The following is an 18,281-nucleotide window of genomic DNA, read 5'->3' on the forward strand; positions in this document are numbered from 1 at the left end:
TCCTATGGCTCAAGTTAACACTAACAAAGTGCTGTCAGACAGATTTTCAGTAAGCAGAGGCTGTCGTCAAGGCTGCCCACTCTCGCCATTGCTATTCTTGAACCACTGGCTGTTGCTGTGAGAACTAATGCTAACATACATGGTATTACAATAGGTCCAGACTAGAGGAACATCGTATATCCCTTTATGCAGATGATGTTCTGCTCTCTTAAATATCCTGAGACCTACTGATGCAATTCTTGCTGTAATTGAAAAATACAGTAATTTTTCAGGATATAAGATTAATTTGGACAAATCTCAAGCTCTGTATATGCATGTTCCCTGCGAAGCAGTTTCAAATTCCCCCTTTCATTTAGCACGTTCTGGATTTCAATATTTGGGAATCAATATCACACCTGATTTGGAAAATCTGTTTAAAACCAACTATCCCCAGTTAATTACAAAAATTAATCAGAACCCATCAGATTGGTCGACGCTTCCAAATTCTTTTCTTGGCAGGATTAATGTTATAAGAAAGAATATTGAATAATATATTGAACTTTCTGTTCCAAAACTTGCCATGCTACGGATTTTTTAAAAAAAAGATTAATTCTTTGGTTTCAAGGTATATTTGGAATCATAAAAAACCCAGACTCAAACTTTCAGATTTGATGAAACCAAGGGAATTAGGTGGGGTTTCGCTCCCCAATTTTCAGTTATATTTTTGGTCTGCACAAGTTAAACACGTGTTAAATTGGTTTCTTAATGATCCGATTCACGCTGGACTGGGACTGAATCTTTAAAGATGCTTTCCTAGACTGTTACTCTTTGCCATTTATTCATAATATACATAAAATGTAATCTCTGACTAATATTTTCACTGTGACTAATACTCTTTTGGAGTGGAAGGATGTTAAGAAATATCTAGCTATTTCAAATAAGCTGTCTCTCAAGTCTCCTATCGCACTCAATCCTGATCTTCCCCCACCCATACAGAATACTGGTCTTCTGACCTGGAGGTTGAGAGGAGTGTTGGAGTTTGGTCATTTATTTGATAATGATCAATTGAGGTAATTTCAGTCGTTAAGGCAGGAATTTAACCATCCCAGTAATGATTTTTATAAATTTCTTCAATTACGGCACTTTTTAGAGTCACACTTAAAAGAAGGCAATATACGATTTAATCTTACTGAAATGGAAAAGCAGCTTTTCTCTTCATTTACTAAGAAGAAGATATCTGAGTTATATACATTGCTGTCTAATGTTTGTCCTTCAACTTTTGACTCTTTGAGGGTGATATGGGAAAAGGACTTTCAATTTTGGCCCACAAACAAAATGATAAATTTATTCAAAGGACTTATCTAACTCCAGTTCGCCTTCATAAAATGTTCCCCAATTCTTCTCAATTATGTTTCAAATGCAGGGCAGACATTGATACGGCGATGCATGTGTTTTGGGATTGTGATAAAATTAAAGGTTACTGGAAGGAGATCCACAAAATTATTCAAAAGATTACTGGAAAGATTTTTGCATTGTCTCCAAATATATATCTTCTGAACTGTAAAGCTGGTCTGTGCCTTGATGGTGACAAAGAAAGTGTACTGAATTTTTGTTTATATTTAGCAAGAAAATGTATATTACTACTATGGTCAACTCCTCAGATACCCTCAGTCAACATGTGGATGAGTCAAGCTGCTACTCTTCTATCTCTAGAGAAACTAGCATATCTGCATCAAAGATCTAGGGCCCTATCTTGTACCCAGCGCAATTGACTTTGTACACCGACGCATGTTTCATTCCTATTTTGCACCCGCGCAAAGCACGCTTTTCCCTCCACAAAAGCACGTCGCTAAACTAGGGAATGAACTTGCGCTCCCTGGGCGGTTCAGCGCAAAAAAGGAGGCGTGTCCCGGCGCAAACAATCCCTGGTGCTATTTTACTGTTCCATAAAACAATTGCGCCACTGGTCAGAAAAAAACTAGTCTAAAGTCATGCTTGACCATAATGTATAGCGTGCACAACGCACATACACTTTGATTCTCTAATCTACACAGAAGCAGCAGTTTTCATTTTTGCAAATCATATTATTACAAACGATAGATAGATAGATAGATAGATAGATAGATAGATAGATAGATAGATAGATAGATAGATAGATAGATAGATAGATAGATAGATAGATAGATAGATAGATAGATAGATTAGATAGATAGATAGATAGACAATTTATTATAAATCTTTATCATACATCTAGCTTACACATTTACCCACATTATTATATGCCTGTTTAATTTGGGTGTGTTTCTCCATCCCCAATGTCACTTCTCTCTCTTTTACGGCCGTGACGAGAGCGTTGCTCTCCTCGGCTGTGAACCGCTCCTGGCACGCGCCTGGCAAATCCGCCGTTATAATAGCAATCCGCCATGGAAAAAGCGCGTCTGCTCTTAAAGTAGAGCTGAAACAACTAATCGATTTAATCGATTAAAATCGATTATTAAAATAGTTGTCAACTAATTTAGTCATCGATTAGTTGCTAAATAACTTTTATTTGCCATAAGCGGCTCATTTCGTGCATATTTTAAATCTGCGGTGACCAAAGTGTGGCAGTTATGAGCCACCGGAGGTTTTACTCAGCCAGGGGTGCGTTTCCCGAAAGCATCGTTAGCCAACTATGGTCGCAAGTTCCCTCGTTACCAATAGAGTTCAATGGACATTGCGATGAACTTGCGACCATAGTTGGCCAACGATGCTTTCGGGAAACGCACCCCAGTACAGCAGGAGAAGTAGTGAATAGCCAATAGCTGGCCTTGTTTTATGTCACGTGCTTCCCGCACAGCGTCTCTGCAGCATTCAGCGAGATGGCGGAGGCAGGCGGCAGTGGAGTAAGCTCGAGAAAGAAAAAAGCGGAAGATAATACTAATCGAACGAAGCAGCATTCGGCAGTTTAGGATATCGCACAAGATTTGTCAACAAAGAAAACATTTCATCACTGGAGAGTTTTTTTTTCGACACCATCGTATCAATTTTGATTAATATGCACGAGGGAGGGAGAGAGAGAGCAAGACAGCGCTCGGGTGAGTGCGCGCGCGCGGCCGGGGCGCTCTCTCTCTCTGCTTGTTCATATATGCCCTGTCAAGCGCGCCCTGTTAAACTGACAGGACTTAAAAACACATGCAAATGATACACTTTCACTCTATGATGGTTAAACTCTGCAATTAATATTTTTTTCGAACCGCGTCATAGCTCATTACCATAAAGTTGAGCTACTATCAACTTTCTGATTGATTTCACAGCATAAGCTATAAAGCTGTTTCTCAGGTATAAGCTGCGTGTTTACAGGAAAAAATAAAATAAAATGCAATTTACTACATCTGTATTCTGTTTTATTCTTATTCTTCGTGAAAATATGTTCTGCAAGATTCCTTAATAAGCTTTGTTCGGGATGTTAAACTACTTTAGGAGACCTAATGACTGCCATGGTGAAAACATTATCTGAAATCTCCTTGTGAAATTTGCTAGAGTACATAACGTTATGGGTCAGTGTTTTGATTGCAGAAGAGTTCGACAAAGGATTACTAACACATAATAAAACACAACTCCAGGTATGTTTTTGATGTGGATATGAATGCAAAATGGTTAAAATCTCTAAAAAGTCTATGTTGAATGATAAAGACCCTTTGTTAATAATTTACTTGGGGAAAAATGGGCAAAACTAAAATATAAGTACATAAACCGATTAATCGATTAATCGTAAAAATAATCGCCCGATTAATCGATTATCAAAATAATCGTTAGTTGCAGCCCTATCTTAAAGGGAATGTGAGATGACGCTCTGATTGGTTTATTTCACGTTACGCCCAAACCACACCTATGAATAATGAAGCTACTTCAGACCAACCCCTTTTAGATTTGGGTCTGGCGCAAGAGCCATTTATCCCGCCGGGAAAATAGCAACAGCGCCGAGACCCGCCCACAAAGTTACTTGCGCTTTGCGCTTTGACACTTGCGTTTCAGATCGTTAAAATAGGGCCCCTAATGTTTTCTGGCGCACTTGGTCTTCTCTATGGAACTTTCTTGAAGATGCTCAGTGACTGATATATCCTTTTAATTTTTTTTTTTTTGGTCTATAAAATTTCTCTTTTTTATTTACTTAGATATGCCCTGTTGTATTATAACTATTATTTCTATTTTTGTTATGATTTTATATGCATATGTATGAACATGTATATCCAAAGATTGTACGCTAATATTTGGCCGTACGTGCTATTATGAGATACCAGTATCACTGTTGTGTTATTGTAAAATAATAATAATAATAATAATAATATTAAAAATAATAATAAAAAATATAAAATATAATAAAAAAAGAAAAGTAATCATTTTAAATTTCTATCAGTTCTATCATAGTTTTAGTACTTGTGACTATTCATGGAAGTACATGATTTCAACATTCCATGAACTGATAAAACTGCCCTTGAGAATCAATGACAAACTGCATGTTTTGCTCCTAAAAGGAAAGTTATTTTTAATTGTCTTGCAATCATGTAATTCTAAACCTGTATGTTCTTATTTGTTCAGTATGATAAAAAGGAGACATTTTAATGAATAGACATGCTCCTCTTTTACATACAATGATAGTTCATGGCAGCTCTGACACACACTCACAAAAACACACTGCAAAATATAATAAAAGTAGTATGATGTGCACTAGATTGCTATTATCACTAGTTCAGTGAATTCCCACTAAAACCTTTCCCTCAATTGGAGCTCATAAACACATTCACACTCATGTTCAAATTCAAATATGGCACCAGGTTTAACATCATGTGTCTTGACATGTCTTGAAATAGAAAATTTGATATAGAAGTATTTGATAGAAGTCATTTGATAAGAGCTTAAAGTCTTTTGTGTGTTTGAAGCTTAATAGCTATGAAAAGAGAAGCATACATTCTTTGAAATTACTCTTGAAATCCACGGGTGGGGGGTGGGGGGGTAATGCAGTGAGTGCACTGAGTAATGCAGTGTTCCATTCAACTCAGAATTTGTAACTTCCGTCAGTTCTTTCAAAAAAGCATTTGAAGTCAGTCCTACGGTGGCCGAGAGGTGCAAAACAAATCACAATTACAAAAACAAAATAACAATTCAGAAAACAAAATAACAATTCAGAAAACACAACGACAATTTAGAAAACAAAATAACAATTCAGAAAACACAACGACAATTTAGAAAACAAAATAACAATTCAGAAAACACAACGACATTTCAGAAAACACAACGACAATTCAGAAAAAACGGAAAAGGTAGGTATATTTTGAGAATGACGTACTTATCACTGATTGGACGAGATACCTGTCAATCAAGAAATTTGTGATCAACTTTGTTTTGCTATGTGAAAATAGAACACATTAAACTTTACTTTGAAGAAGGACATTCATGTGCCGTGATTGTGGACATGCTGGCGACATACCACATATTTACTATATTAATAGTGTGTCATGAGTTTGGTATGCCTGAGCACATGGTTAGCATGAGTGTTTCGCGATTAGCGCGATAGCCCGCTATTCATTATAACTGGTCATTATGTCGATGTTATTTGAGTGTATGAGAGTACATGATGTTGTTTCAGTCTTATTTTGTTTGTAAAAAGCATGAGATTAGAGTGTTACTACAGCTGCCACACGTCATTCTGGGGCTAGCTAGAGCATGAGAACTGCACAGAGAGAGTGTTAAATAGCTTGTTGATCATATTTTGCCTTCTAGTGTGATGGAATGTTTAAAGTCACTTATGTGTGCAATGGTCATTACTGTAAAAAAAAGTGATATACATGTTGAGAATGTATGTTTTGAGCTTTTGTTATGCATATTCTCTTATGCTTCATTCTGAGTAAATACACCAACAAAGAAGCCATCACTGCAATGCTCTCTTTTATTTCATTTTTCGACATACCACGACATTAAAAGCTGCGTCGACCAGGACAGTTGTTCGGCTACCGGACAATGTGGTTAGTACTTCTCTGCAGAAGTTGCGTGTTAAACGTGATGACATATGCGGCTGCTGCAAGAACTCAACCCACCAGGGATAGAACAAGGACACGTAGATTCGTTAGGCGTACCTATCACTCCACGGGACCGAACTTTGCTCCATGGCACGCTGATGGGTACGATTTGTTTCTACCGGTACTTCCAGACAGTATCGCTTGATTGACAGGTATCTCGTCCATTCAGCGATAAGTACGTCATTCTCAAAATATACCTACCTTTTCCGTTTTTTTCTGAATTGTCGTTGTGTTTTCTGAAATGTCGTTGTGTTTTCTGAAATGTCGTTGTGTTTTCTGAATTGTCGTTGTGTTTTCTGAATTGTTATTTTGTTTTCTAAATTGTCGTTGTGTTTTCTGAATTGTTATTTTGTTTTTGTAATTGTGATTTGTTTTGCACCTCTCGGCCACCGTACAGTCCTCCAACTTGGAAGTATCTGATTTTTCAAAGGTGTGTGTATGAAAGCATGCAAACAAAGCAACACCCAGGGAGATGGTACAACAGTTAAGGATAAACATTTCCGTTTAATGAACTAAAATGCATCAGAGAGTAAAAGTTCATATAATACCAGTCAATAAATCCTGTTTATCAAACGCTTAGAGCCAGGTGTCTAAAACACAGTAAATCATCATCTCTATTAGGGATGGGAACCGAGAACCGGTTCTTCTACAGAACCGGTGGCCAGAATCGATTCCTTGGAACCGTTAGCATGCCTCCTTAACGATTCCGCTTATCGGTTCCGCTCATTCAAATGTGACACGACATCACACACGTGCTGCGTTGTTTTGGTTCAGAACGTAGCAAACACTATGAGCAAACATGGCATCGAGGCAGAAGCGCTCTGACCGCGTCCTAACTACATGCGACGCGACGGCGCGACACGCAATAAAAAGTATAATTTTCCATGTTAATCAAAGTTTAACCAGCCGCGACACGCGACGATTCTATTTGAAACGTATCCTATTTTACTGCGACGTCGCGCTGGAACAACAATCTCAAAGTGTGGCAATGATAATATCAGGTACTATTTTTGTGCTTTATTTAATGTTAAAAGCGTGTATAATGTGACTGAATATCATTTAGTGCTCCCAGCTTTGTAGCTGTAAAAACAACAATGGATAAGTCCCATCAGATCTTGAAATTAAACAAATGGAAACAAAAACGTTCAAAATGTGAAGAAAACCCGTGTATTATTTGACAAAGATTGTTTTAGTAACTCAATAGCCTAATCCAAATGAGCACTGTTAATATTCCAAAAGGCACAAGCTCTTCCTTAACTGTTGTCAGTCTGTGTTCTTAGTTTTTATGGCACATAAATGGCAGTTTTATTTATTTTTTTGTCCGGACCAATGAATGTGAAAATTATCAATTTCCTAATCCTAAGGCACTCTTCTTGATAATCTTTCAAGGCACACACTAGCGTGCCGTGGCATACTGGTTGAGAAACACTGCCCTAGGCTATAGGTCCCTGGACTTTACTTTGAGAAGTAGCTCACCTACTTTTAGGTTTGTTCTGAGGTTGCTACACATAATTTGTGTATACTCTGTGCTGTGTCTTCTGATCAGATATTAAAGCGAGTTAATACAAACAAATTTGTATTTATTCCCTCACCCAATAAGAATCGATAAGAGAATCGCTAAGGAATCGGATCGATAAGCAATATCGATAATGGAATCGGAATCGTTAAATTCTTATCAATTCCCATCCCTAATCTCTATTAGACCTGCAAATCAACTGCCATCCTTAAAAAAGCTATGCTATGCTCTACAATTTGATTGATGATTTTGACAATCAAATACCTGTAAAGCTAAGCAGTAGCATTGCCTTTTTATTTCCTTATACACTACAGTTCAATAGTCTGGGGTCAGTATGTTTTTTATTTTAAAGAGATGAATACTTTTATTCAGCAAGGATTTTTTAAATTTACCTAAAGTGACAGTAAAAACAATGTTACAAAAGATTTCTATTTAAAGGGGCTATGTGTAGGTTTTTACTTAAAAAAATCTTTAAGATACGAGTTTTCATTTGTACATGTATGAGCCAACCATGATGTAATAAAAAGAATAACACCTTGACTGTCCACCACGGTTGCCTCTATCAGCCTATAGGCTCAATTGTGTGTGGAGGAGTCGGGCCCGAATCGGCGCGAAAATTCACAAAATGTGACGTCATGCGCGTTCGCGTCTACTTGGGCTTACATCCGTACAGCACGGCAGCCATTATTAGTAAGCAGCGGCAATCGGTAGTGTTTTCAAATGGACTCTGCGGATGGAAAGAAGCGAACAGCCTCCAGCACAATTCAGACACCCAGGGACACTCCTTGTAAGTTAAAAAAAAAACTGGCTGCAGTTCCTCTAACGGCCACTGGTGTCAGTAACGGTTAGAAATTTCAGAACCTGCGCAATGCTCCTTTAAAATAAACACTGATTTTGTTTGTTTTTTTACTTTCTATTTATTAAACAAAATATTAAGCACAACTGTTTTCATCATTGGTAATAATAAGAAATGTTTCTTGAGCAGCAAATCAGCCTATTATAATGATTTCTGAAGGATCATATGACACTAAAGACTGGAGTAATTAGTCAGCATCATTGCTTAAAAATGTAATAAATTACATTTTAAGATACATTAAAATGCCAATATCAAGTAGGAACATCCCATATTTGAAGTTTGAATAAAACGCAGCATTAATAGTTTTTTTATTTTTGAATGAATTACTTCTTTAAGGTACAGTCAGATGGGTAATGTATACAGTACCTCTAGGAAGTGCTGTTCTTGTTGCTCTCTATCCAGTTTCCTTGATGTGGTAGTGATGAGTCCTGAAAAACATTTTATTTATTTTTAAATGACAAAACTGAATAAACAATGACTTTCATGACAATTGTGCGATGTAAGGGCTGCAACGATCAACGAGGAGAGCCGCTCCACTCGACAATGATTAATAACATGTCAGAAAGGGTGCATAAATTCACACAACATTGTTTGTTTATTTCAGGGGGGAAAAAAGCAGCTCAAGAGACAAGCGTCTAACGTAAACCCACAGATGGCATCTCGTGAATGCATTATTTTCCAAACCCCGGTGGCTGTAAAGGCTTTAAAACACTTCAGTGCAGACAGAGCAGCAGAAATTGAGAGCAGGAAGACATTCCTGAATATGAATGCTTCCTTAAGGCACAAGACATCTGGATGATGGAGTCTGAAGGTAAATAATTTTAAGTGGGTCTATGGGTTTGACAACAATTCCTGCTGTGTGGACATGTTGACAAGCTGCAGAAAAGAGGGCTTATTTACCCACCCTCATATAGTACAAAGCCTGTGTGACTTCCCTTCTTCTGTGGATCAAAAAAATTGTACAAATGTACAAAAACTTAAATTTAAATCTGTTTCACATCCAGATCTTTGAATATAGCACACATCAGTTGAATGGATAACTTCTATAATACTTTTTTTTTAATGTGCTTTTTCATCCTTTTTGAAGCTCGAGAGCTTCAGTCTCAATTTACTGAGAATGTCTTTTGTGTTCCACAGAACAAAGTGATATGGAAGATTCTCTGAGAGTTTTTTAAAATATGCTGTATATAACCCATGTGCAAATGTATTGCAAATTTCAGCATTTTAAAGAACACTGCCACCATTTTTACCTAAAATAAATCTATTGCACGTGATTTCTGAGCCAATGATTCTCAGTGAAATAGCCATGGCAACAAAGAACTCCTGATGGCACAGGTTGACTCGCACTGCTGGAATCCACAGTATTCCCTAATGTGTGCCATCCAGAGAGACTCAATTAGAGAAATTAGAGAAGCTATGAACTCACAGAGACGTTGAGGAACCAGTGGTTGTGAGGAAAGAGCAAATGATTTTTACTCTTAAGCCATCCATTTAAATATACTGTAAAGATATTTTTGGCAGGGCATTTGTAACTAAAAGAAATTGTAAAAGATATGACTCTATTAGAGGCAAACTAATAATCAAACATGCACTGTCTATTTTCAGGGTGCAGTAATTGTTTGCTGGCTTAGTCACAGCACATTTGTTTTTATAAAAGAGCTCACAATGCAATTTATCTGAACACTTAGGCTGAGTTCAACAGGCAATCACAAAAAGAGAGCTAGATAAGTGGGGAGCAATTACAACGGCTTTTCCCAGCAGTGGCTGAAGCTAAAGTAGAATCTATGACTGCAGCCCAGGGGCAAACTATAAAACACTCAAGGTTTGATACCTTTGGGTTGATTCAACTATAATTTCATTCCCTTCCAGGTTTTTTTTTTTTTCTTTGTATATTTCATCCTTGAACACTCATACTTGTCCAAAGGCCCGCTTTCATAAAGAGTGTATGTCATGGAGAAATACAGCATTACTTCTCTCCTCTCCACATATCAATGCATGCACACACTCACTCACATCTCATTATATATATTGAGTTAGATTTATTGAGCTTAAACCTAGTATTCCAGTGTAAATATGTGCTGCCACATGCTGCCTTGAAGGGATTTGCCGATAGTAGAATGAAAAGCTTTCCTGCTGGCACCAAACCTTGTTTAATTAATTCACCGACTACTGCTGCATACATAAGCTCCCATGACTCACTTCTTAAATGACAAGGAAAGCAGCACCAGGGTGTAATCGGCAGTGCAGAATGCACCGAGCACGCCACGGGATAAGAACTCTGCATGTGTGTTAACTCTTCACACTAGAATGTTCTGACACTGAAGCAGATTACAGCCTGTGCTTGCTCAGTTTGTTTGGTAGTACTTGTGAAAGGATCTGTGAAAGCAATAGGAGGTTTGTACTGGGGGACACTGTAATGAAATTTGAAATTTCTTTTTTGCAAATTCAGAAGTAAACTAATTATTTTTTTCATGCAGTATTTCCTGTAGATTAAAAATGCAAATGAGATAAAATGCAAATGAGATAAAATGTAAATCGCATATACATACATACATACATGCATACGTGTGTGTTGGTCAAAAGTTAATTTTTTTTTTTTTTTAACTAAGTCTTTTATGCTCATCAAGCCTGCATTTATTTGATCAAAAATACAGAAAAAAAGCAATATTGTGAAATATTATTACAATAAAAAAAAAAAAATTGCTTGTTTTTTTTTATATGCTTTGAATATAATTTATTTCTGTGAAGCAAAACTGAATTTTCAGCATCATTACTCCAGTCTTCAGTGTCACAAGATCCTTCAGAAATCATTCTAATATGTTGATATATTATCAATGTTGGAAACAGTGCTGCTTAATATTTTCAGGATTCTTTGATGAATAAAAAGTAAAAAACAAAAACAAAAAAACACATTTATTTAAAATAGAATTTTTTTGTAACGATATACGCTACCTTTCAAAAGTTTGGGGTCAGTAATTTTTTTCTTTGCTTTTTTGAAAGAAATTAATACTTTTATTCAGTAAGGAAGTGTTAAATTGATTAAAAAAGTGATAGTAAAGATTCATATTGTTAGAAAAGATTTCTATTTTGAATAAATGCTGTTCTTTTAAACTTTGTATTCATTAAAGAACCCTAAAAAATATCACAGGTTCCAAAAAATATTAAGCAGCACAACTGTTTACAACATTGATAATAACTGAGTCAAATCAGCATATTAGAATGATTTCTGAAGGATCATGTTATACTAAAGACTGGATTAATGATGCTGATTAAAACCATTTTTTTCAAATTATAATATTTCATATTACAGTTTTTTTCTGTATATATATATATATATATATATATATATATATATATATATATAAACAAATATTTATATAATATTAAAAAAATTTAAATGACATTTATGCAGTATAATCTTACAAATATTACTATTTTTTATTTCTATAATAAAAATGTAAATTACATCAAATGTAATTTGCATATGTTTATGCAGGATAATTGTATAGATCACTTAATTACTAAATGTGTTCATTTAGTGATTACTTCAAATAAACAATAAATAATGTATATAATATTATAAATTATAATGATTCTAATGATATATGATTCTCTGCGAACATTGATATATGCAATTAACTGCGATTAATGTACTTAATTTAGCTATAATTAATTTAATTAAAATTAAGTCAATTTGAAGCCCCAGTTATACAATGAAAAGTATAAGAATTTATGGGATTTTTTTGTTTGTTTCTTCATAGGGAAAAAACCTGTGTTGGAATCCATGGAATCTACCTTACCTGTGTTGGAATCTATGGAAAAGAAGTTCTGAGGATTTCCGGCAGTGATGCGATACATGAGACGGCTATCTGAAGCGGAAACGTCAGGGTCCCGGGCTTGGATACGGACAACAGGCACATCTTTGGGAGAGTTCTCCATGACGTACGGGTGGTAGATGGATTCAGAGGTCAAAGGCGCATTATCATTCACATCCTCCACTTGGATAAACACCTCAATAGAGGCAGAGAGCGGCACCACACCTCGGTCTGTCGCATATACCGTTAGCCAGTAGGAATCCTGAGTCTCGCAATCTAGGGTGCCAGTGGTGTAAATCATTCCTGTAAGAACAGTGGAAAAACATATTCAATATCGATCGCCTTTTTTGATGAATTCAACAAGAACTACTTCACACAGTTTGCGAGCTTTTATGACAAACTATTTTTATGGCACACCAACTGCTATCAGTACTCTAGCCTGAGTGAGCTGGGAACATTCACTTATTTTTCAAGCTATCCATAACTTGGTTTGTGATTCAGCTACACATCAAAAGCATCCGAGCCCACCATGAGTCAAACTTTGGTGTCAAACTTTATTAAACTGTAATGCGCCCAACATTTTGAGGAGATTAGAGTCAGACTGAAAGATTAATGTTTTTAGAGGCACTCCCAGAAACCAAAGTCAGTTCAGCAGAGTGTTTCAATTCCAGAGCTGGTGTGGTTTGTTCTGTCTAAAAGTGTAATTTCTCTTCAGATTTTCTCTGGGGAAATTTACTCGACTGTCAACGATACCTGAGACCAACCTAAAGCAATTCAGAGATTTTTTTATATATTTTTTTTATTTGGCAATAGCTTCATTCTCCTACTACAGTCCATTGCCTACAACTAAATTGTGAAAATATTAGACGCATATAAAAGTATCTTCAATAAATTATTCAATTTGGCAATGAGCTAAATCACTGGTATCAGGGTCACTGGGGCTAGCATAAAGATATGACAGTAACTATGATTTACAGCTTTCCTCCATATTGTGTGAATGCAGTTCCTTTCATTTAATTTCCTGTAGATTAAAAATGTAAATTATTTATGCAGTATATAAGAGCTTTCAATTTAATGTTGTTAATTTAGTGATTCATTCAAAAAAAATAAAAAATTGTGCTAAATAAATCAGATGTTTAATTATCAACACTTTAAATTATCCTCAGAATTTCTCAGCAAATATTGATATATGTAATTGACTAATTTCCCTATATAAATTAAAAAATTTAGTCAATTCACAGGCCCTTTTATATAATGTAAAATATACGATTTTAAGGGTTTTGTTTGTTTGTTTCTTCATAAAAGGGGGGGGGGGAGGGGGGGGTGATCAATGCAAGTTTCTTTTTCCAGGGCAATTACAAAAAAGTTCAATAGCCTAGATTTTAAGGTATGCAGGTATAAAGAAAATGTATAAAGTCATTTACTGGTCTTCTCTATATAACATTGTGTCAAACAGTCTGTTTACACTTTAGGTGTAATGCAGTTACACTTTGTAGGGGACATGCTTGCTGAGCAGACAGATTTTTGGCTGGTGGTGTCCAATCCAAACTGACATCTTGGACATACCACTAACTTTAGATGGGCTGGGAATCCCACCGCAGGGTACAACCGCTCCATTCAGAGACTGTATGACCTTCAGGTCTTCAGCATAGCACATCTAATCACTCCTGACCAAAGTGCTGGCTCTGCCATTCTATGATTAGGAGCACTTCGACATTGCATTACGGGCACATGTAAATACGATCACTGATAGGAAGGGGCATCACTGACAGAATGACCCATTTCGTGGCTGTGCTATGCAATGCGATGAGTCGATTGGTCAACCATGGCACAGAACAAAACCACTCATGCGCAAAGTGATTCAGCCGAGGGGATTCTGACCCTCACAGTCACTGGGAGCTGGAAAAATAGCAGAACTCACACAGCAAGCAGGTTCCCTGATACTTACTAAAACCTTAAAAGCATTTAAAAGTAGGACACCCAAGGGGACAAAGACACAAAGGATACAGGGACATCTGAAGCTGACTGAATGGTTTGTCAGTGAGCTAACACAGTGTGACAGGTCAGTTTGCCTAAAGGAAATCTGCTATATTCACAATACACACCTTCAAAGAAAACAAAGCCAGTTCCCCTTATAAAACTTCTCAGTCATCCTTTTAAACAGAGAAAAAGAGCACACAAAATATAGATGGAGCAGACAAACATTATCTTAAAAAGTATTTTGGACTCATTCACTAATAATTTCATACAATTTGCATATTTGTGTGTGCAAGAAAAAAAATAGATCTCGTGCAAAATTTCAGATGGCTACACATAAACTTATCGCGTTCTAATGATGCTTTCTAATTAACGGTTGCGGATAGTAATAAAGGAGTGCATGCCCACATCTGGTAATTTGCATAAAACATGCCAAAACTAAGGGCTTTCCGCACAACCTCACCTTTTCTGAAAGCATGCTCAAGATATTGGAGTACTGAAATGTGTGCCATTCTCAAAACAAGTTTAAAACAGTTTTATTAAAAATTATTGTTGGTTTAACTTTAAAAAGTAAGCAACCTGGTTGCCTTAAAATTGAGTTAATTGAAACTAAACATTTGAGTTAATACAAAGAAAGAGATTGGTTTAATCAATAGAAACTCAATATAGTATGGATCAATAGAAACTCAAAATAGTATGGTGTCTGAAAAACATCAGCAAATCTAAGTTGATTTTACAAAAGAAAAAGAAAAACTTGTATCATGATTTCTGCATGTTTGCATGCAGATTTTACGAGAGTCATAGTAAATTAAGCCCATCCTGAATTTAGTAAAGCATAGCATATACCAGAAATAGTAAGAGGGGTGTGTTAGTATGCGACTCCACATATTATGTCTGGAGTCCCAGATATTCTAATAATTTACATGTAAAAAATAATAATTGAAATTAACCTTTTATTCACCCTTCAGTCCTCCTTTGACTAATCAAAACAGACCATTACTAATAAAAAAATATTACAACTTTTTAGGACATACATATGTATATAAAGACTTTAAGACAAGCCCTGTATAACATTTGCCCCAGAGGGTTGTTCCATAAAACAATATTAGAATACAAGCCAGGCTTATTTTGGTTAGTCAGACTTATTGTTGGTTTATTCTGTTTCATAAAGCAAACTTAAAATAGTTCAGACTCAGTTACTCTGGCAACTTATGCTGGGAAACTAGCCTGGTCCATGGCAGGCTAACTGTCAGGCTAAGCCTGAGTTGTTACACCGTTCCTCTAACACTGACCATCAGGAACACAATGATATTACCACTGACACTCTGTCATACCATTAATTTATTACTTTATTAACCACTATATGTCCAAAAATAAATATACAGTATACAGGAAATCTACTTAAGGCTAAAATGATAAATGAGACAATATAGATATACAAACGTGTTCAATTATATTGTACATAAAATGTTTATGTTAAAATTGTTAAAAATACACTTACTTGTAGGTTTAAAATTAAGCAATAAGCCCCGCGAAGCCGTGTTTTACAGTGGATCTAGAACAGCTAATTTAGGCACGACGTGGAGTGGAGAAAAAAGGAATAAAAGACAAAAAAAAAATATAAATAAATATTAATAAAAATTAAACATTCACATATTTATATCAAACTCTTATAATGACACATAATTCCTAATAAGTTATTCAAGTAATATTATTAAATAATAACAATATTAAATTAGTAAATAAATAAAATAACAAATAACGAGAATTAAAAGGGGGGGGGGGGGGTATATAAAAAAGATAATTCATGAAATATGTATTCCTTTATTTTATAGAATATTCTTTGATTTTAGATAAGCCCATATCTTTTCAAAATGTATACTTTTGCTCTTAATTTCATGTTATCCTCTCCATGGTGTACTTTATAAACTAAATCTAACCAATCATTTAAAACTGGGCATTCTTGCTTTCTCCAATTTTTTTTTTATTGCTGTTAAAGCTGTAATGCTCAGCATTCTAAATAAGTATAACTCATCTTTATTAAATAGCATAGGTCATATACCCAAAACTATATTTTGTATCTTTATTATATTTGGTTTCTTGAAAAAGTTCTTCCCTGAATTACTTGTGTTCATTTTTATTATTATTATTTTACAAGTATAAAATATATGAGTGCAATGAGCTATAAGTTCACCGCAAATTATCCAACATCCTAAATATAAATTATTATAGTTAGAAGATATTTCTGGTGTTATAAAATATTGCATATTAATTTTCCAAGCAAAGTGTATATTTTAATCAGAATTTTTGCGGTCCTATTTGGCGAGCATGCGCGCAGCAGCGCTCGTTCAATGTGAAGTTTAGCAGCAAAGTGGAAATATTTGCAAGACTTTCTAACATTTACGGGTGGAGAATATACCTGTGAAATGTAAGTTTTGCACTGAGGAAAACACCATGTTTCAAACGCATAAAACAGCACAAAATATAAGCTGTTTGATGATGGATCGATGGATCGGCTATGGCTGCTTAAGAAACGCATGCACACGCAATTATCTAGACTAGATAAACCTGGATCAAATTAGTGGGATTGCGTGAACTTCAATTACCTTTTATGAAATCACATTAGCCCCAACTTATTTGTTTGGTTCATTCAAGTCAGGTGTTGGAATTTAATCCTCGCTTTTCTAAGCGGCCTTTATGGAACAACCCTCAGGTTACCAAGCTAAAAGATTTGTTTATGACCAGTTGTCATAAGCAAAAGTCAACACTTAAATGAACATTTCGAGCTATTTAATCCCCAGACAGAAGAATGAAAAATGTGCCAATTCATCTAGATGTTTCCAGCTAAAGTTAATTTGATAGATGGAGAGAAGGTTCACTAATGAGCCGTTTCTTCCTTTAAGCATGCTAGATTTGTTATACTGCAATAGAAGTAAATTGGGGTGCAATTCAGCCTGAAATTCAATCAAATGCACTCTTATTACATCCACGTCTTGCAACTCAGGGAATATAGGAAACATATAGTCCTAAAATAGCTAGCGTTTTCTAGGAGTAAACAACCTTTGAAATTTGCAAAGATGTTAAAAACGTATTTGAAATTAGCCTTTTAGTATCCACAAAACCCTTGGCATGAGATAACTATTTAACCTCAGTGACAGTGTGGAAAGTTCATTGATATCATTTCACATTCCACACTTTCATCATGTTCAAAAACCTTTCAGCCAAACTGCTGTAAAAATCAATGTCACACAAGCAAATAATGCTCACGCTCAGTATACAGCGCTCTGCTTCTATACATTCATACACTGTTAAACAACATCAGTCGAGTCAGAAATATGACAGATGGCATTAAAAAAAACAGGAACAGGACTCTACAGACTCAGACATATTTTCCACAGTTTTGATTCAAAGACTCCAGCTTTGATGCTGAGGATGTTTTGATGGATTCCCACAGGTTCTGATGCTGAGGATCAGAAATTCAACAAAACACAAGGCCTGTCCCAGCTCAAATTAAAGAGACACAGATTTACACTAAGTGCCTGATTTTGTAAAACATTTGAACACGAGATGCTAATTTGCTGTTGCAAAAGCAACTAGAGCAATGCAAATGATTTGACACGATGCAATTGACTTTCAGCTGATTGTGAATCTCAAACCACATATCATGTCATTGAAAACAGCACTAAATCCATCTGCTTCTTTTGCTTTACAAGCCATTGCTTTTAGCATTTATCATTATTCATGAAAGTCAACCAACAGGTGTGTATTCTAAACATCAAGGGCTGCATATGGAGCTAGAAGGCAGAAAATCGCTGCCGTGTCCTTCAACTAACAGACTTAAAAGGATGATTATGTATTAAAGAGGTCCTAATTATCCTCTATAGCTAGTACTCGCAAATTACAGAAATAATCATTTCAAATGCAAAACAATTCTATTGCTATTGCTATGCAACAATTGACGCACATGCTATTTATTTTGATAGCAGATGTTTTGCTGCAAATAAGATGGTAGCCTTGATGTAATTTCATATTATTCATACCATTTGGTGTCACCATTTTAATTCCAAATTCCCTGAGAAAAA

The 18,281-nt window shown here is 35.6% G+C and overlaps 1 protein-coding gene across 1 annotated transcript in view; it reads right to left on the minus strand.

Annotated features, from left to right (window-relative positions):
- The window catches only part of fat3b (FAT atypical cadherin 3b), a 64,269-nt gene that overhangs the window by 40,346 nt on the left and 5,642 nt on the right, over window positions 1-18,281 (minus strand). The window contains exons 3-4 of the mRNA XM_084103685.1: window positions 12,208-12,525; window positions 8,774-8,835 (exon numbers count right to left, since the gene is read on the minus strand). Of these exons, the coding sequence (XP_083959811.1) occupies window positions 8,774-8,835; window positions 12,208-12,525 (380 nt within the window). The remainder of the gene's footprint in view (window positions 1-8,773; window positions 8,836-12,207; window positions 12,526-18,281) is intronic.

Source organism: Abramis brama (genome assembly GCF_963993115.1).
Source record: "Abramis brama genome assembly, chromosome: 25".
Classification (NCBI taxonomy): Eukaryota; Metazoa; Chordata; class Actinopteri; order Cypriniformes; family Leuciscidae; genus Abramis; species Abramis brama.